Source organism: Poecilia reticulata, linkage group LG6, assembly GCF_000633615.1.
Source record: "Poecilia reticulata strain Guanapo linkage group LG6, Guppy_female_1.0+MT, whole genome shotgun sequence".
NCBI lineage: Eukaryota > Metazoa > Chordata > Actinopteri > Cyprinodontiformes > Poeciliidae > Poecilia > Poecilia reticulata.
In genome coordinates, this window is record NC_024336.1 from 3,480,989 (window position 1) to 3,502,465 (window position 21,477).

General features: G+C 40.8%; 1 protein-coding gene across 1 annotated transcript; it reads right to left on the reverse strand.

Annotated features, from left to right (window-relative positions):
- Positions 1-17,162: 17,162 nt before the first annotated feature.
- Positions 17,163-21,334, reverse strand: LOC103465711 (protein phosphatase 1, regulatory subunit 15B-like). The gene is made up of 3 exons (XM_008410785.2): positions 20,776-21,334; positions 18,823-20,102; positions 17,163-18,124 (listed from the first exon to the last, which is right to left on the reverse strand). Exons 1-3 carry the CDS (start codon positions 20,930-20,932, stop codon positions 17,900-17,902), a joined length of 1,662 nt encoding a protein of 553 aa, XP_008409007.1. The 5' UTR covers positions 20,933-21,334; the 3' UTR covers positions 17,163-17,899.
- Between the last annotated feature and the right edge of the window lie 143 nt (positions 21,335-21,477).

Below are 21,477 nucleotides of genomic sequence, written 5' to 3' on the forward strand. Positions count from 1 at the left end.
TATATATCGTCAGTTTCTCAGTGCTGCCAATATAACATAGTATTTTTTAGAATACAATAAACTTGTCTGTAAGATTTATTGTCATTTTGTTTTTGATGCATCTTTATGGTTCTGCTAGACTAAACACCCACCTAATTTATTTCTCACTATATTATACATGACTTACACGGATAATATAGCTTATTATACTGTCAGTATAATAAGCTCATAGCAGTTTACAAAATTTTGGGATCAGGTAGCTAGCTTGGTCAGCTGCTTACTCTGCTTTCCATTTGAAGATTTAAAGGGGCAGTATTATGTAAAAAAAAAATTTCTGAACTTACGTTGTGCTATCATGTTATCCCCTCATCAAAAACATTCCCGGAGTGTTTGCCTTTACTCTTTCATGCATGTTTTGAGAAATCCTTTAATATCCTGTGGCAACCAGTCAGCTGAGAGAAATGCCTGGGTGGACCTAGCCCCGCCTTCGAGAACAAAGCTCCTCCTTGAAATTGAAGCTTCCACCCTCACAGAGCAGCCCTCCTTCACGACTCCCCCACTCAGCTCCTTCAGACTAGCCAGCATCAATTAGCAAACACCTGATTTAACTGTGCTTCAGTTGAGCTCATTTTACGAGCTGCTTCTCTGTGCAACGCTGGTAAAAACATTGTCAAAGGGTTAGTAGAGGAGTAATGCTGTGATGACTTCCAGAAGGCGGAGTTTCTTAAAGAGACAGGAGCCCAATTTTAAGACAATTAATTTATGAAGTAACATTTATTTTAAATCACATTTGACATATGCAGAATTTTTACATCAACTGAAGGTAACATAGTTATTTGATTGTTCTATAAAATGGAACCATGTGCCTGGAAAATAGATAATACTGACCCTTTAAAACTGTGCTTCCTTAGTGGGTGTAGTGATTGGGCTCCTTTAGTTTCCACACTATAAATATCCATGTTTTCTATGGCTATCTAAACTGCAATATTTTAAGCTATTTCTCTTATATGTAGAGCAAATGTGTGGTGCACCTTCTTTCAGCCAGCTGATCAGCAGTTTTCAACAATACACAATGTGTAAAACCCCAGAACAGTACGACTGAAAGTTTAAGCCATTTTAAACCGTAACTTGTGATTTGAATCATTTCTGCAGCAGTCCATCTGATCGTTTTTATCGTTTCCAGGGGTTTTCTGGGCCATTAGTTGCATCACAGCCACAGGATTAAAGAACAGAGGTCCGTCCTTTGAGTGTTATTCTCAGGTGTAATCTGTAAAATGAAAAAAAAAAAGTGCCAATTTTCACCTTTTTTTTTTTTTTTTTTTTTTGAGTAATGACCAGTTGAGAGTTCAGTTCACTTAAAGGGTAAATGGCTGATCAGTGAGATCAAAGCCCCGCTTTGAAAACGTAAAACCTTGTTGCATTTTAAATTCTCTGCACACAAGCCGTGTCTCGTTCACGGCAGCCCGTTGGAAACTTTGCTTAGACCTCAGAGGTGAAGGTGCCTTGTTGTAATTCAGCTGTTCCAGAGGCAGCCCTCATAGATTTTACGTCATAAAACAAAGTGCGGGCCAGTAAAAGCGCCACATGATGGAAAACAAAGTTAAATATGCTTTTTGCTTCTCCCAAAGCAGCCCTGCTAAGAGCACAAAGGTCAGTCCTCGAGATTTCTGGAAGAGAAAGAGAGATGTTGTAAGTGCAAAAACTTTTTAATGCCACAAAATGACTGCAGAGGAAAAGGAAGGAAGTTTATCCTCAGCTACAAGCAGAAAGTTTATTCTGAGAAATTCTCTGCTGTATAAAACCACAGTATAGTTTTTATAAAAAGAAAAGTTAATTCTCTAACAACTCAAAATGTAACTCCTGTTCATAACTCAAGAAAAACATGGTTATAATGTTCCACAATTTGCCTAAAGTGATGAAACGTCCGATATGGATGTTTTCTTCATCCACTTCCTGTTCACTTTTCCAGCTCTTCCTGAGCCCTAAATATTAATGTAAACATGAAATTGCTTCATATTTTTAAACAGCACAGTCTTCTACATGCAGTATTTATTTCTCCCGGTTTTTGCCAACCGGTGGATGGGCTCACATGCTGAAACTGGGAAGTAAACAAACATCCAAATCGGTCCGTTATTAATAAAAAGCCCCAAAGATGTGTATATTTCCACACACGGGCGATGACTGTAGAACTGGGCTCAGCGCTAATGCTGGAACAAAACCACTTTCAAACAACATCTGTCCTTTAAAATAAATCTTACCAAACATTTTTAAAACAAAAGCTTCTCTTTTTCACATGATCTACATTTAAGACTAAAAAATAGTGCATTAGCGTAAGGAAAATGTTCCAAATAAAGTTGTCTATTTGTAAATTAATGCACATTATTTGTGCATTAATTGACAACCACTGAGGTCAAGCCAATCCTTTAAGCCACTGAGGTGTTACACCGGAGTAAAGCTGATGCGCTGATTACCTTGTCAGCTGAATTAAAGTCAGAGCCATCTTTGATGGTTGTGCAGGTTGTCCATTTATTGATGCCAGAAATGTAGTTTTTACAATGATTGATCCATCAAAACACCTGCTGACAGCTTCTAGCATTCAGCGTTCAGCATTCAGCATTCAGCATTCAGCGTTCAGCGGTCATAAAACTGTTTTCCCCTTTCGGGTGGAACACCTGTCTTCACCAACAAAGGTTCTTATCAAATAGACCACTGATGACCCATGTGACCTAATACCCTTCCACAAATAGGTTCATTCATTATCTGCTCTTACAACCACTATGAACTTTCAAAATAAGTCTTATGAATGTCTTTTTTTTGAAAAGGGGATGAGGGGGCTGAAACGATCGGAACTGGGTCGCTAAGACTGCAGTGAAAAAGTCGTGGATATTTGTCCCTATACGAGTCACATTTGGGAAAAACATAAAAAATCAAATCAAAATTTGGGTCACATTTGCCTGCTGTGTGAATGGAGCCTAAATTTCTTCAAAAAGATTCTAGTTGTTATTACCATAATTGCCCTTTTTTGATTAATGAATTAGTTTTTTGAATTTGAACTGAATTTGAAACTTTAAATATATATCTGTGCTCTCATTTATATCTAATTATCTCTCTTTTGGTTTACTCTGCAGAGCAACAGGAGACGTTTGGGAAATCCAGGAGGAGCTCAGAGGAGGCCTGCTGCTCGGCCATGTTGAGAGGAGCCAGATGAGGCGGCACAGTCACCCAGGAAGGAAGCCTCCGTTGTGACTCCATTAAAGGTCTACCGGGCATGACCTGCTGGGCACATGATTATGGAGGAGGCTGGATGGGATCTGCGAGCTGGAGCAGGTGATTCTGTGACTTGACGGATGCTCGGCAGCTTTCAAGTTCAAGGTCAAACATCCTAACAGGAAATAGAAGACAAGGTGATGGTGCAACCAGAAATTGACATACAACGAATGAAAAGAAACATACATCTGATTTTGTTATGTCTCTGTTTGAAGTCAAATCAGGAAGTAAACTGTGGAGCTGCACACAGGTCTGGTTCAATCTTGGGAGCAATTTCCAGATGCTTGAAGGTGCCACTTTCATCTGTTTAAACAACTATAAGCAGTGGTGGGAAGTAACGAAGTACAAGTACGTCGTTACTGTACTTAAGTACAATTTTTGTGTATCTGTACTTTACTTAAGTAGATTTAATAATGGGTACTTTCTACTTTTACTCCACTACATTTTACAGTAAGTATCTGTACTTTCTACTTCACTACATTTCTACAAAACTGTCGCGTTACTCGTTACATCCAAGTCACGTTGCTCTTTTTTTTTCGTTAAAATGTGAAGTTCAGGGATTTAAGGTGGCGCCGTAAAATCCGAGCAATAACGTGACTTAGTGTCTGTTGTCACCCATCACCTCCACCTTTACTCGCACGCGCAGCTCCAGACATGCGCAGTGGTTTCCTCTGAGCGGGCAGTAATATAATATAGTAATATAGCGCTGCATAAATCATAGCTATGGCGACATGTAAAATCAGCAGCGCTTCGCTTTCACAGACGGCGGGACTTCGTCCAACTTTTAGCGTCACTTGGAAGGAAAGCTTAAAGAAAGGTAAGCGCTGTGGACGTGATGCTAGCAAAGCTAGCTGTACAGAGAGACATGTTGCATCTGCGATGAAAAACAGTTGTCACTCATGCGCTGAATTACTGTGTGGAGGTGTTGACTGACATGTCGCAGATATGGGACAACGCTGTGACCAAAGTGCAATATAGTGATGACATTCAGGAACGACCTGATTCTTCTGGACGGATCTTGACCAAGTCCTATAGTGCTGAAACCTCACTGAGATCCGTTCTTTGTTCTTGTAATGCTCTGCGTACACTGCAGTAGCTATTTTATTTCATTGAAATATCTTTATATTGGCGAATAAATAAAACGAGAACGTAGCAACACAGAGCATGCTCATTGCTCTTTGTTTTCATCTCCTGTCATGGTGGCAGACGTTGCAGCAGGAGGGAGGATGAGAACAGTCATGGTGCTCCTCCTGCTTGGTTACTTGTTGCTTATTGGGCCTTGGACAGTGTTCATAGTTGAGCGTTGTTAATTGCTATGTTTAATGGTGCAATTTCTGACATTGGCAATATGGGCAACCACCCAGGGTGTTATTTTTTTAGGGATGGCAGGAGACCTCTGTGTATTGTGGCACAGAGATGAAAGCAAAACAGAATGAAGAAGAGTTTGAATTGTTACTGGTTAAATTTATTTCAGCTCTAAGTATTTCATATCTAGGTGGTTTTATGGGAAAGTGGATCTTTCAGATCAATTTGAGAAGCAATTTTGATAGGTAAATTTAATGTTATTGTCATGTAGCACAGGGTGCTGGTTTTGATTTGGTCTTGGGTTCGGTGGTCTAGACTACAACTCTGCTACGAGGCTCCTTGGTTCCATGTCCTCCTCTGCCAGTTGGATTTCTTTCAAAATAAATGTGTGGCAAAAAAAGTGAAGTTCATGTTATGTTAGGACAGGAGACGAGATGTTTCCATCCCTGAAATGATGATGCATAGAATCGCATATCTAAGTCTAAACTATGTTACAGAGTAAACTCAATAAAAACAGGCTTTATCTGTGGCTGTTCATTAAAATGGCACATTATTGATGTATTGAAATTAAATACGATCGGTACACTTAATGATATTAGCGATTAGGTAATGCAGCAAGTACTTTTACTTTTAATACTTAAGTATTTTTAAAAGCCAGTACTTTTTTACTTTTACTTAAGTAAAATGTTAATGTGGTACTTTGACTTTTACTTAAGTACATTTTTGTCTGTGTATTTGTACTTTTACTTAAGTAAATTTTTTGAGTACTTTCTCCACCACTGACTATAAGTAATAATAGATGAGGAGGGAGACCGGTTCTGTCATCAAATATGAATGTGTCTTGGTCCAAAATATGGAAACTGACCACAGAACAAATTGCAAAAACATTGTGGAGATGCTGCTGAAGCTGGTAAGAGTAACATACGCAAAACTTTGTTGATATTCGATTAATGTCGAAATATCACAAGTTCGCAATTACAATGTTTCCATTAAATAAGAAACGCAATTAAAATCACAGGTGAATAAGTTTGTTTACACACATAAGTCATTAAAAACCATGCTGCATCAGTTTATAACTACACTACTTCCCGTCGTCTTCTTCGTGGTTTGCCCAAGTAGTAACATCCGTTGTTGATCATGTGACTTGTTACAGGGAAAGAAATTGGTCCATTGCAGTTTTGTGAGATAAACCAATTTAGATATGGCCAAAAAAACTCTCATCCTGGTGTCAAAATGTTTTTTTTTTAAGTTGGGTTTTGTTTTGTTTTTCGAATTTGTCATCAAGCATATTTTGTAAATGTCAAATTATGCAATTATATGGTCAGTGGAAGCGCAGCTACTGAAGAAGAAAGCCAAATTACAGTTTGCAAAGGAACACAAGAAGAAAGATCTTCATTTTTGGAGCCATCTCTTATGGTCTAATGAAACGGAATTTGAACTATTTGACCATAATGACCATGTTACATCGTTTATTGTATTTATACATTTATAATTTATTATCAAATAAATAATAGACGAAAAAAAAAACTTTTGTAAGGGAATTTATTTTTGCTTATCCTGTGATCAGAATTTATCGCGGTTTCGTGATGGCACCGCGGTTTTGAATCCCCGCACCGAGTGATGAGTGACGATTAAAGCGTCCATGATTGGCGTTTACCCTGCCAGCATAAGCATCGCTTCTGCTCTGACAGACAAGCCTTCATTACAGCCGACCTGCAATGTCATGTTTATTTTCAGCAAACATGCCACTGTCTGTCTGCTCATTACCACAAATACGATCCTCCATCAGCTGACTGACGCTGTTGGTTTTCGTCTCTCACCGGGAATTCTGAGCTGATAGGAATTTCATCTCCCAAAGTGTCTCAACATCCAGGTTGGGGCGCGTGCGGTGGCCTGCTTATGACAACATCCTGTCGCGCTCGCAAACAAGCCCTGTTATTTTGAAAGCCGCACCTGGAACAGGTTTTTTTTGTATTTTTTTAAGTACATCCTGTGAGTTGTTGTTATAGTTCCAGTCTCCTCGGCGATAACAGTCATTTTCTGAAGCGTGCAGAGCAGAAACCGGGAGGCTTTATTGACATTCCTCGCGGTGGCTCTTGTCTTTCAGCGCACTCTGCAGAGCTGCATTCCAGTGTTGCATTGATCAATATTTTATATTATAACAGCCCGAAAGACTCCGCGAGAAGCAAAAGATGCGCGTGCTGGGCGGAGGGACAGTTATACCCTCCGATGTCAAACCGGGTCTGGTTTGTTGTTTACAGCTCATTACCTCGGTTTTATCGAGCGTCTTCAGGGGGTTTGTAGTGTTTCAGGGGTTTTTTCTTCTTCTTTCGCCTCTGCAACAGGTAGACCGCGGCTATGTGCTATATGACAGAAACTATAGTGAGAAATTATTCTGAATAGTTTTATTTAGACTAGATTCCTAACCTCAGTATCAGTTACTCTGTAGATTGGTTGTCGTTTTTCTTTAGTGTGTTTTCATCGAGGTTTTCAGTGGCAAATATGATCAATGACTTTATGTACATTTTTATATTTATTTTAAATATTCAAGTTTGATAATTGGGAAACAACATAATCAATATTCCTTACAGCTTTCTACAGATTTGATCTCTTGTGTATTTTATTCCAAACAGTGAGAAGCTTATTGATTAAAATAAATAAATAAATAAAACGATTTAAATCAAAGTGTGTGGGACCTGGGGTATTTTGTTGTGCTGCCCCCTAGTGGACAGAAATGTGAAGCGCTGCTGGTTTAAACGAGTTCGTCCTTGGCGAGCTTTGAAAATGTACAATTTTCTACATTCTAGAAAGAATTTCATGGGCCCATCCCACATGCTCACCTCTGCTGCTACAAATGTGAACTGTAAACATGATATCTTTTTAAATCAGTCCATATAATTTTTTTTATTCACATTTTTAAGAACCACTCCGAGGGGGCTGAAGACCTTCCTCTGCCTCTGGAGACGGAGCCAAATGCAGGCATGTTATCCACTCATTAGTCATCATGATTGACTGCAGCTGATATTTTCTCTATGCCAGCATTAAAAATGATTTGTTCAACTGCACACAGAGTGCAAAAACCTTCTAAAAAGGAGAGAACAGACATTTGGAATTTCTTTTGAAGCCACTTCTGAATAACTAAACTCTAAAAGACCGGCAGTTCCAACAAGTGTGTATGAGAACAAATAGTTCAAAGTGTGATCTACACACCTCTAGCTACTCCAAAACAATCCACCAGACACACACCTACGGTTTATGTCAAAATCCCATTTTTGTTATTGTCGTTCAGACGCCGTGTGCCACCTCTAAAACTCATAGTTTGTGAGAGCTTCATGGGTGTGCTTTGGTGAATCATTTTGCATGTTCGGGTTTGCGTGAGCGTCGTATGTAAATACATGCTAACAAGTGAAGCCCGAGCTCACATCCCCATGCTGTTTCAGGCTGCAGTAGAAGCAACTTCCTGAAGTGATGCTCCACACGGAAAGGTTTACGTCGCTTTTAGCTAAAGAGAGCTTAACGTTTTCACACAAACATTCCTTGCACGAGGGAAGAGTCACCTGAGCTCTCGGTTCCACAGACCCAACCTCAACCAGCTCGGCCTGCCTGGACATGGCTTTGTGTTGTTGACACGAACAGGCATCCAGCACACATCCTGTTGGGGGAGGAGACTATCAAAATCATTGCACACAAAAGTCATGAGATCCAAAAAGTGAGAGCTGATTTAAATCAATGGAATATCAGTTCATTTCAGTGAAACTACAGTCTGCCGGGTGCATGGCTGAAAGATACAAAAATTCCTTAAGACCCCTCAGATTGTGGCATAAATGTTAGTGGTGGTACATAAACTGCAGTTAAAGGTATTCTGGAGACATTATCTGAATGGCAAATTCCATAAATCAACAGGAATGCAGAGATACAAAGCACCAACAGCTTACAATTTAACTGGATACATTTTAAAGGAGCATTATTATGCGTTTTCCAGGCACATAGTGTCATATTATAGAATAATCAAGTAACTATGTGAACTTCAGTTGTTCCAAAAATGCTGAATGTATCAACTTCAAATAAGTGTTACTTCCTAATTTAACACCTCAGAATTGGGCCTCTGTCTCTTTAAAAATTCCTGCTCTTTCTGAAGCTCTCTGCCTTCCGGAAGTCACTGCAACATGGCTCCTCCATTAACCCTTTATCAACGTTTTCACCAGCATTGCATTGAGAAGTAGCTCCTATAATGAGCTCAACAGATGATAAGATCCACCAGGTGTTTGCTAATTGCTGCTGGCTAGTCTAAAGGAGCTGAGTGGGGGAGGGCTGCTCTTTAATGCAGAAGTTCTGCTTGGAAACTTCAGCTGTGAAGAGGAGCTTCATCCTTGAAGGCTGCGACAGGTCCACCAGGGTTTTTTCCACACTGAATGGTTGCCATGGGAGGTTGGAGGATTTCTAAACCATGAATGAAAGAATCAAAGCAACACTACACATTGGTTCTGTGTAATGAAGTGGAATGATTTAGAGAGTCCCATTAGAAATATCCTAATGATGAAAAGGTTTATTACCTAACTTACTGGCTGCATCTACATCTAATTCTGGGTTATGAAATTAAAATTGAACCATGTCTAAATAAGATCTGCATTCAGCCTGTGCTGTTGATCTCAGGTCTGGTCTCAGATCTGGTGCGACTGCTCAGTTGGCCAGTGAAGAAGTTGGTTACCATGGAGACTGAATGCAGGCTGGAGAACAAACATTGCCGTTTTTTTTCTCCTTCTTTTGGCTGAGTGAACGTTTCTTCTCACATCACAGCAGACGTTTTCTAACTCAAAGGAAAACGTCCTTTGACATTCTTGTCATTGCTGTCTGTCTCTTCAGCAGTGGAGTCTTGTGCAGTGTATACCATAAAACCCATGATAAACAACGACTTTGAATATATGAAAAGGGAAATAAATTGACCAAACAAATTGACCTCAGTTTTTAACTTTACTGTTTTGCTTCATCGCTACAGATTCTGGTCATCTCAAAAAACACAAATGAGCATCTCTGTTGTGTAAAAAATCATTTCATGACACCCCATTTAACTGGAGCAAAACAACACCGTAGAAAGCAACCAAAATAAAATAAAACAAGACAAAAAAAACCCCAGATAGGTGCCAGCTGATGTGTTTATCTCTTTCCGCCTGCTGCTCAAGTGTTTGAATCAAGCTGCAGAGAAACAAGAATCACCAGGATGGGCAGTATCTTTCTGCAGCTTTCTGTGTGTGTGTGTGTGTGCGTGTGTGTGCGTGCGTGCGTGCGTGCGTGTGTGTGTGTGTGTGTGTGTCTGTGTGTGTGTGTGTGTGGATGGAGCTGGCAAAAAAAAAAGATACAAGAAAAACAAAGAAAGCAAACACACGGAAACAAGAGACATAGGGCCGGATTCAGGAGGCGGATTTTCTAGCCGCAGCAAACACTACGGGCCTCTTTCCACACACACACACACACACACACACACACACACACACACACACGCACACGCACACGCACACGCACACACACACACACACACAGGCACACACAGCCGGGAGAGAAAAACATGCAAATTTATGTCAAGTAACACAAACAATTTTCATAGTGTGTGAGGACAAATTTGAATAAAGTTGATGAATATCTTTGATGCGGATTTTTGTATGTACTGGCTGCAGTGTAAGTTTCCACGTTGTTTTGGATAGAACCATTCATTTCCATCCAAAACAACGACAACACTCAGTAAGTAAAAAAAAAAAAAAGCATAGACGTAAAAACTCGGATTTTAACCAGCAAAGCATCACAAAGGGGATATTAGATCTGTGCAATGTAATATAAAATGTACAAAAAATAGATTCCAGACTGTTATTGCTAAAAACAAAGAACACCTCACCATTCACCCAAACATCTTTGACATCTTTGTCAACATCTTTGACAGCAAAGATTCAGCTCTCAGAAAAAATGTCCTAAATCCTTAGAGGAGTGAGACCGTCTTCTAGTCAACTCCTGCAAACAAACAACACTGATCTTTTATAAACATCTCTGTTATCAACTTGAACTTTCAGAATGACCTCTGAACCTGTTGAGTCTGAAATTTGGTGTTGCACCTCTTATTGGAAAGACAGATGGTGATCATCATTGATAAGTGGCACTTTGGTGCCAGTCTATGCTGTGCTTAGTCTGGCTATTGAGAATTGATTCCAACCTGGGGGGTGGACTGTGCTGAGATTTTTTTGTTGTTTTAAGGTGATTTTGGCTCTAGTGGTAAGAGAGATAAGTAGGTAAACAGAGAGAGAGGGAAGACATACAGCAAAGGTCATCAGGCTGGGAATCGAACCTGCGACAACCACATCAGGGACTAAGGATTCCTTATGCATGGTGTGCTTAACCCCTGCGCCACCACAGAACCTCCAGTGTCTAGATTAAAAATTTTACCCAATGCTAACGTTTGGCCTTGATCTTTAATGCGCTGGTTCGATGCTCTGAAGCTTATGAAATTGTCTACGACTGTGGACAACCACCCACAAATGAGCCGGCTGCTGATATTAAACACTTTTAACGGCTTCGTTCAGTTCCACCGCTGCCATTGTTAAAACAACAGGCAGATTACAATTTTAAAACAGTGCAGAAAATCAACGTCATCGATCACAATGTCTGTTTCTGTTCACTGATTGGCCCGCTTGAAATTCTACCAGAGACAATCCATTTTAATTGGAGAAACTGCCAGAAGGAGCACTAAAAAGAGAGGAGAATCAATCAGAATTTGGTACTTTTTTTTAATTCCCTTTGGATTCGTTTTTATGCATCAATCTTGGTGTAGAATCTGTTTTTACAAACTCCTCGGAGCTCGTTATCGTCTATAATGACTTCTAGCAAAACTTCATAATCACAAGAAAATGGCGATAAACTAAGAGTTTGATTTTCAATGTCCATTCCTTCAAATCTCAACTTAAAGTTATGGTAAACAGAAACTTCTGTTACAAAGATAAATGCCCATCAAAAACTACACAGCCCTCCCTTTGCTCTCTCTATGGTGTTGTAAGGTTTTCAGAGAAAATGCTTGAGAGTCCGAGCTCTTGTTTACAATCCGTCAACATCTGTTGAGTGAGCGGCGACAACAACCTCCCGTGGTAGAGAAATTCAGAGGGAGGTTCTGAGACACAGAAACCCAACGCAGACATTTCTGGCACTGTTCTCGCCCATTGTGCTTTATGTAAATGTATCTGTGAATAATGCATGACTCTGCTCCAAACAAACTCCGTGTGTTGCTTGTCTACAAGCCCACAGGCCGACAGAAGCTCACCGAACCAGCACTGGCATCCTGATTTCAGAAAGAGACCATCCAAATGATCACCTGAAGGAGAGTCGAAAGCTTAAAGCTTTAGAGCGTGAACTTTGTACTCTGTACTCGAAAGGAACTAAAGTCTCTCTCAAAAAAAGAGAGAGACTTGCAATTTTTGGTGTTAAGATTTTCGTCTCCACAACTCTGACAACTGAGAGTGTAAAAACGTCAATCCCAGAGGGAGTTTTTGTGTTCTAAGTATAGTGAAACAGACTGAATCATAACATTATGAATTAACATGTTATTTATCACAAGACGGCCATTTATATTGTGGAAATGGTGTGTCATAATGTGCCATTGTGTCTGTAAGAAACTACATTTCTGAAATGTCCAAGAAATCTAAAATATTCAAAGATTCAAGGAGCATAAACACTTTTAAAAGGCACTATGTCACACAAAATACTCCAAAAAATGATTTTCAGTTTAGTATTGCGTCTATTTGTAATGATCCGAATATCATCTTTTAATGTATTTACTCATTTAAAAGTTAGACGTACTGGTTTGCCAGTCGTTTGTCAAAGTGAAGTATGTCAACTAAATAGAACTAAAACAATAACACATTGTGCAGGTTAGAATGAACCTGGCGGACATTATTTTACATAAAAAATAATGTAAGTGTTCATAGTAATGTCTGGGTTTTAGGTACTTTTCATTTTCAAATGTGAAATTTCAATAAGACTAAAAAGACGTTTATTACAATAAGTTTAATATTTTCTTTCAAATCCAAACAACAAAATAAAGAGAGAAGAAAGACAGACTTTTTTCCTCTCTAGTAAACAATTTGAGGTTTTTCCACAGGTTTCGAATTAACTCACATGGCCAAAATAAATGGGAATCAATATCTGGGCTGTCACAGCAAGAAAGTGAAAACCATGTCAAAATTAAACTGTAGACGTGAAAAATCAACGTCAGAAAAAAAATTGTCAGGACTCTTCAGTAAATAAGGCTTATACTGTATAAAAACCACAGAATGCTTGTAAAATACTTTACACGTGCTGCAGCTAAATTTTGTAATTAAAAAGCCTTTTAGAATGTCTTACTAAACCTCATAAAAAAACCCCTTTTCTGCTTGACTCTGTCTCCCTCTAGTGGAGACTGAAGAGACGATGCGCTCACTATTTTTTTATCTGTCGGTTTTCAACCTATTTGACAAATGTTTCATCATAATATGGTCATGTTATCATCTCTTACGTCTTCCAGGTTGTCACTTGTTTAAAAAATATTTCATACCAAGAGATGATAAATCCTGAACGAAGCAGAGATACATTATGTAACCTGGTTTAGTTTTCTTGTTTATTTACTGTATAAGATTTTTGGAGAATTCTTCGTGGACTTAATGGTGTGTTAGTTATATTCTAATTTAAATAGATGTTTCAAAAATGAATGTTTCCCAGACAGTTTCCTGTTCTTTTTCATCGTCGGCTCTCACTGAGGGATAAGAACGTTGTTGTAAAACTGGCCACAAGGGGCAGTAGAGTCGCACGTTTTCATGTTGGCCAAAGAATATGCAAAGAGCTCTTAATCTGTAACTTATGCGACTGAGGAAACCTGAGAACATGGCCGAGATTAAAAATATCTCGTTTAGTTTTCAAAGCTGAACTTTGGTTTCAGTGCAATGATTCAATCACTCAGCGACGATGAAGTGTTTACTGTCACGTATCAGCCAGGCTGCTGTGCGCCCCCCAGTGGCTCAATGAGTGCTTTACATCCATTAAGCCCTCTTTTAAATCAACAATGTCGGACGCTGGGTGTGGGTCAGACACACGAAGCAATGAGTATTTTGGAAGTAGAAAGTGGTGCTATGGCTGATGTGCTGATGACTGATTACATCATTCTGTTGATTTTAAAAGTTGTAGGGTTTCTCAGAATGATATAAAAAGAAAATCTTCGAGGCGGTGGCTGAGGGGTTGAGAGGGCGAGCCGTATATGGAGGCCTCAGTCATAGACGCCAACCGTGATGATCAACAACCCACCATCCTGTCAATTAATGATCAAATAAATTCAACTAGAGCCCCAAAAATGCTACTGAACCCCATGAAGGGTCTGGCTACTCAAGCTTCCTGTAATTCTGATGCTCATAGAGAAGAATCAGAACAACACAAACTGCGGATCGATGGGATGGATTTGGCACCACAGGCTCTAACAAAGTGTCAGGAGAGATGTTCTTGTCTTCCCAGGAAGAACACACCAGCAGTCTAGAGCGTCTCCTGTAGTCTGCCTGTATGAGCTGCTGTCAGACACAATAGCTGCTTGTAGGTTGCATCATCACTTAATTGTGACCCGAGAGACACCCTTTTTCTGGCAGGCGGCTTCACAGAGGCAATCACATGTGTGTGGAGTTGCGTGTGTGTGTGTGTGTGTGTGTGTGCGCGCGTGTGCGTGTGTGTGTGTGCTAGCGAAAACCCACTGCCCCTGCTGTTGCTGAGTCTACCACTGCTGCAATCACCTGCAATCCTTTCAACGCCTCGCTGCTCCATCCCGTTGCCTAGAGACGGGGGTCGCCTGGGCCACCCGGTTTATGATACTGATGAGGAGGAAGACGCAGACAGAGATGCAAAGCAGGGTGGGTTTGAGAAAAGGAAGAGAGCAAAGGGTGGCCTTAATGAAGGTGCAGGAGGCGGTAGGTGGTGGTACTCATCTGGTCAATGTGGGGTCAAAGGTGAAATCACCTGCTACAGCCATCTGGTTGCAGTGGATTTAAACTGGACACTACATCTTATTCACAGTAGCTTGCAAAAGTATTTGTGTTCTTTTAACTTTTTTTTATGTTTTAATGCAACACATTAGGGTTTATGAGATCAACCAACTCTAACCAGTGCATTAAAGCAGTTGTAAAATTATAAATGTTCATTTTTTTATTTCGTTTTTGCAAATACAAATGTAAGAAGAGTCAAAGTCCAGACCTAGTCGTGCTTAAAATAACTGGAGTCCAACATCAATCACTAGTTTTGGAAATAAATTATATTTCCACATGTATGTAACAAAGTGGTTGTGTTTGTATTTATTCACCTGCTGCCACTTAAACATTTTGTTGTTTCTGTTCAATTGAATCATTGAGTTCAAAGGCGCGTGATCTTCACTGAGAGCGATCCATTGTTCTGTGAACGAACCAGTTGGCCTTTATTGTTAAAATGTTTGCTGGAGAAGTGCTGAAAATTGTAGGTTGCTCCGCTAAAATAGAAGCCGAAAGTGGAGAAAATAGAACAGTAAAGGACAGAAGCAGTTCCGGGGTGAAGGTTCACAGTGACCTGTGAGTCCTGGAACAATCAGAGGACAACGACCATCGTCACGTTGTTGAAAACAATCTACATAGTCCAAAGAGAGCTCGTGGAACATTAATGGACTAACATGAGAGCTTTTTTTAAATATCTTTTGAAAATTATTTTTAGTTAGACTGACATTTTCAGAGATGGGGACTATTTTTTTTATTTCATAGAGGAAAACTGCTTCTTAAAGACTCAACAATTGCTCAAGATATTTGCCTGGCAACAGTCAGCGACGAGTGGATTTCTATGTAGAACTGTTCAAAGCTTCCAGCTCCATAAAAAAACTGAAAGCTGTGTTTCAATGATTTGCTCTCTGCTTCCTTTAAAACCCGTTATGGTGCAAAGAATCATTGTTGTTTTCACTGTTTGACACTGAGCATGAAGGGAGGATGGTGTCGGGGTGGGAGCATCAGATGACATGTTGCTGAGTTGTCACAGCTGACGGCTGATTGCTCACCTTTGCACCACGTTGTCGGGGATGGAATGGTGCTGAGACGCGCTAATTGATTTCATCCCTCAGGAACATCATTTCATCATACTTGTGTTTTCAACACTTGTCTGATGACAGCCTTACAGCAGTTTGTATGCACAGAGGCTCATCAGGCCCAGTGGGAAAACGAGAAGCTTGTGAAAGAGAGAGAGAGAGAGAGTGAGAGAGAGAGAGAGAGAGAGAGAGAGAGAGAGAGAGAGAGAGAGAGAGAGAGAGGGAGAGAGACAAAGAAGGAATCGTGTTAAGAGTGCAAAAGGGCATGAAAAGGAAGTGATGAAGGAACCTTGTCCTCTGAAGGCAGGTGAAAAAAAACACGAGATCTGAGATTTTTCTTTGCAAAGATTGAAGAAGATCTTATTCCATAATGTGAGCAAAGATTTGGTAAAATTAGATAGACTTTTCAATAATAATACAATTAAAATACCTCTGCCGTCTGTATGTATACAACATTTCAGTGAGTGTTCCTAAAACGGCCTGTTTGACGGTAGGAGGCCTGGGGCTGAAGGTGTTCATTTCTCTCAGCTGTCATGGAGTCGCCCTCAATGTTTCCTGTAGATTTATAGAAGTTGCTCTCAAATCTGGTGAAAATTTCCACCATCGACATCAATTTAAAGACATTAACTCAGCTGTAAATGAAAATACTTGGATTTTTTTTTTTTTGGCACAGCATGGGTCTTTCCCTACTTCCTACTGCACATTGTCAGTCAGTCGGTTGAAACACTCTAATCTTTTTTTAGTTGTTATACATGAAAGCCGCATTCTGCCGACAGTCGTGGTGTGAACAGCGAAGAGACACCACTGGTCAGTCTTGTACAGGTAATGCTGTCTTTTAGCTACATTAAGCAAACTAAGTGACGAGCCTAACAACTATCAACTTGGTATATCCTCATCTACAAAAACCTAAAATTCTGGGAACGTTTTTTTGTTGTTGTTGTTGTAAAATAATAAATTAACTGTTTATATTAAGTACTACCTAAGCCTCATATCAAAGTAGAATTAAACTCAATGAGAATGTGGAAAACCACTCGAGTCATATGCGCAGCGGTAGAGCGCGCGACCTTAGGTAGGTGTATCATAACACATTAACCATAACGACGTCAACGCTTGCAGCATGTCTTCCCCCTCTCTCACAACTTAACATTCCTGTAAGAAAAAACCTTTTAAAAAAGTTCAATATTAACTTCCCAGTCACATATGGACGGGCAAAGCATTTAACCGGAGGTCGCTAGTATCTGTTAGTGTGATTGAGTGAATGTGGCTTTAGTTAGAAGTGGACGGTTTGGTTGTCTAGTTACATTTTTAAATGAGGCTCCATCATGTTAAACACGTGTTTTTGTTTTTTTCAAATTATCTGTAAACACCCTGGACATTTTACTCAAGGTCATATTTTGTGAATCACAGCGGTCCTTTTTTTAAAATTTAACCTGTGCATTAGATCTCCTTACACAAACACTTAATAGTTCACCTTCTGACTTTGCCCACCTTTTTAATCAGGATGATAAAAAAAAAAAACGCAAGGTACTGTGACAAATTTTATTGACTGAACAATGTAGCTACAATCAATTTGCTACCAACAAACTTCAAGCTACATGATGTTACCATGAGGAGCTGAGTGGGTCACATTGATCAAAGTGTTCCGAGTCTCGTCAAAAACTTGCCTTTTCACTCAACGTGAAAAGGCAGCGCTCAAAGTATAAATACACATAAAAAACAAGACAAAAGCATAAATATCAACGCAATAAATATATCAACAGCACAACACAAATTGCACCAGAAGTCGATGTTTCCATCATGCTTACATATATTTGTTCTCAAAACACTTTGTAACGTAAAGCTCTGCTTTCTGATGACATCATCACTCTCTATTTAAACCTCAACATTCACCGCTGTGGTTTCTGCACACATAGAAAAAACAAGTAGAAACTCTTCAAGCCAATGGTAAAAAATAAAGGACGAAAAGCCCCACAGAGCATTAGTTGGTTACATTACTAGGTCAGTATATAAGGCATACAAAAAAAACAACATTCCACACATTAATGCTGAGGTTAACATGAGAAAGTGTCGGTCAGTGCAACAGTTACACAATGTATAAAAAAACCTCTTGAGGTACAAAGTTGTTCAACTTGACACCGAACATTTAAAATGGCCTAACATCAAATTTTCTAATTGGCCTAAAAAATAACAACAACAAAAAAATCACTGTTGCATTGCAACCAATCACAATTTATTTTTTCATCCACAAAAGAAATGAAACATTCAGGACCCCTTCGTCTGATTCAAGGCACTGTCCAGGTACGCCCGCATCTTCTCCCTGTGAGGCTGGGTGAGGCAGTAGCCCACGGCCTGCTCCGTGTCTGCGATCCGCCTCCGGAAGCGGTCGCGGTCTCTCGCCAGTTCCTCCCAGTGACCTTTACGGGACGCCTGGCGGGCGAAGGGCCAGGTCCGCATGACGTGGACTTGGACCAGAGGAGAAAATTGCACCTGCAATAAAAAAAGAATGGGGAATTTTTTTTTTAACTTCTTTTAATTAGAGAACTTCATTAAAAATTTAGTTTTTTAAAGTTGCACTAATCTCGAGATGGAGCCATTTTCCTTTGATTTAGTGTCGATCACTCTAAATGGCGCTTGATGGGTTAGTTAAGAAAAAATAGCCAATTTAAAAGACGCAGCACATTTTTCTTCCCATTTATGTTATAGTCCTTAGAAGGAAACAAAGAGAACCAGTGGGTCATATCTCAAAGTATAAATATTACAAACTGAAAACTGTCCAAGTATTTTGACTTTGACTAGCTCTGCATATTCTGGTTTTGCAACACTGCTGAAACTTGACCTAGCCAGCACCACAGTCAAATTCTCCTGACTCGCTGGAGTCACATGACCAGGATTAGTCATGACGACCAGAGGCGTTGCTAATCGACAAAAACAAACAGCTCAGCTGAACCCACAGTGGCTGAGCATGTGTCACTGAAACAGGAAATAACTCTTATCTCTCCCTTTCAGTCATTAAGAGCAGACACTCCCTTTGTCCAGTTAACTTACTCAATATGATATGTTTTACGAGTTACACAGTAAAAATCTTCAAGGGCTCATAAAGGATATTTCTTTCTACTCTACTCTTCAGCTCACCGAGTTCCCCATCTTTTTTTAAAATCTTAATTGAAATAATAAAGTCTATGAACCTTCTTTTGCTTGGTGCCGGCCTTGTTTTCCGTCTTTCCCTCAGCAGGTAACCGAGACGTCGGCTCGGGTCTCTTCCACGGCACCAGTCTTTTGTCCTGATGGCGGTGCTGCTTTAACTTTCTGTCCGGCAGAGCAGGTTTGGATGCTTTTATCTGCTTCCTGGTCTTTGCGTACGGATTTGGATCGATGGGTTTGAGCGACGACGAGGTACTCTGGAGGCAAGCCTTGAAGTTCAGCGGGTGATAGGGGTCGTCCTTTTGGCCGAGAGATTCCCAGATCAGCGCTTCGTTGTCGTCGTCCTCTGATGGAGGACGACTGCTTTGCCTCTCTGTCTCGGCGTCGGTTTTGGGAGGAAGTGGGGGGAGTGAGGCTTGTTTACAAGCTGAGGGGGGTTTGGTTCGGAGAGAGGGGCTGCTGGTTGTGCTGGCAGTGAAGTATAAGGGGTTGTACGGGTCTTCTGGACTGCTGAAGAACTCCCAGAGCTTGTCGCTTTCCTCCTTGTCAATGTCGGGGCTGGAACACTCGGAGCCGGCCCAGCTGCTCCAGCTGCTCTCACTATCAGAGCGACACACCCACGCGTTCAGCCGCGGCGCCCCCGTCGACTCCTCACTGGCCTTCAGGTCTGCGTCGCCACAGGTTTTGATGTCGGTTTTACTTCTGCCCATTTCAGAGTTGGTCGAGATGCAGGCGGAGAAAAAGAAGGGATTGTACGGATCGCTGGATTTCGACAGAGACTCCCAAAGCTCCTTGCTCTCTTCGCTCTCGAACTCCACGACGTTGGGCTCTTCCTCGCTGCTCCACTGAGAGCTTCTGTCCTCCTCTGAAGTTTCCTGTTTGGAAGCTCTCTCTTTGGATTTGAAAGCTTTGTCGCAGCTTCTGAGGCAGGCGTCGCTGGAGCTACAGCCGTCGCTGGACACGAAGATGTTCCAGTCGCCGGGGAAGCCCATTTTCCAGGTGGACTGGTGTCCGAGCAAGAGGCCGTCGTCAGCGCCGCCCGTCCTGGACACAAAGTCGTCAACCAGGCCGCAGCACAGGTCGTCGGCACGCAGGCTGGAGAGCAGGGCCTCGGCAGTGGCCTTCCCGGCGAACGGATCGCCGACGTCGGCGCAGAAGTTGGAGAGGGGGTTGGAACCGCCGACCATGACGCCGTTTTCGCCGTCGAACAAGGATGAGAACAGGAAGGATTCGGGAGTGTTGGAGGCCGTGCCCATGTGCTGGATGTGCTCGCCTGTTTCGTCTGTGATTCTGACGTGGACCTCAAACCTGAACATCTGGAAAACTGAAGAACAGAAAAATACGAGTATCTAAATTAATCCAGGAGTAAAAATTATGGTTATGTGGAAGTTAATCCCATCACTTTGCAATACTTCACATTTTTACATCACAGCCATTTCCAGTCATGACTCATTACATTGCTCTCTCTACATCTACTTATATTCCAATTTCATTTTGGAAATTACACACTAATATTTTTTTTTCTTACAGTTTCCTAGTATGTTGACTTTCAGGAAAGAAGTCTACTGGTTTATAAGAGTCAAGAGCTGAATTGTAGATCAGCTATAGCTTACATGCCACTAAAAAACAATGATTTTATATTGTGCCTTCCTGAATATGGACCTAAACTGTATTAAAGTTACTTTCTTCTTCCAAATGATAAAAACTCATACACCACTAGGCTGAATATATGTTGCACATTTTTTAGTATATAAAAAAAGTAGGTAATCTTAAGTTAATTTCTTGTCTCAATAAATTCGCTAAATTTGGGAAAAATGTATCAAAGAAAAAAAAAATCCTTACACAACGTGAAATATTTCTTGCATAATACAGACAAAAGAAAACGTAACCTCCCGTTTAATCAAATGTCAAAAATATCTCCCTGTCGCTAAATCTGAGAAAATGTATCAAATGAAGAAAAGAAAGAAAACGCGCTCGTCACTTTGCCTTGGACTTACCTGAAATAAAAGTGTAATAGATGACCTGAACCAGCAACCGAAGCTGTTCCCACAGCACGGTGAGCATTTGTTTTGTCCAGGGAAGAAGCGCCATCCCTCCGCCGCCGAACCTCTCCATGGCCGTCTGCTCTGAGCCGCTCGCGACTGTAGGAGCCATTTTCTCCCCACTTCTTTCTTCTCGGATTACGGCCACCGTCACTAAAAATATCCTCACGTATTCTGGTATTCCTCGTCCAAAACCAACAGACTCCGCGTATGTGTCGGTGACAGATATGCGCTCGAGTGTTGTCGCTTCATTCTCTGGCTGGTTTTTGCCATTTTTGCGCTCCTTCGTCAAATTCGCTCCAACAGGTACGCCATGTTTCTCTAGTGTTGTGTCTTCGTTGTAGTAGGAGTGAGTGTCTTGTTGTTGCAACAGAAGTCCTTAAATACACGCGGTGACGTCGACACGTCTGGCAGTGGATTGGACAGGCCAATTGTCAATCAGACTCAGAACCCAGCTCATGCTTACAGTCACGTATGACGCATAGAAAGTGCCCGTAATTTCCACGGTAACCAGGAAAGTCCTCCTAGCAGCCCCTGATATTCATGTAGGTTATAAACAAGATGACGTAAAGAAAAGGCAAGAATTTCACATTAATCAAAAACAAAATTCTCATCACTAGAAGCCGTTTCATTTCAGCTAACGCAAAAAACATGACT

Bases quoted from the DNA above. Each gene is read 5' to 3' on its own strand.
- LOC103465711 (XM_008410785.2), bottom strand. From the start codon at position 20,932: ATGGCTCCTACAGTCGCGAGCGGCTCAGAGCAGACGGCCATGGAGAGG. The intron at 20,103-20,775 runs GTAAGTCCAAGG...TCTGTTCTTCAG, and splicing joins CTATTACACTTTTATTTCAG to TTTTCCAGATGTTCAGGTTT. The intron at 18,125-18,822 runs GTTCATAGACTT...TTTTTATTGCAG, and splicing joins CCGGCACCAAGCAAAAGAAG to GTGCAATTTTCTCCTCTGGT.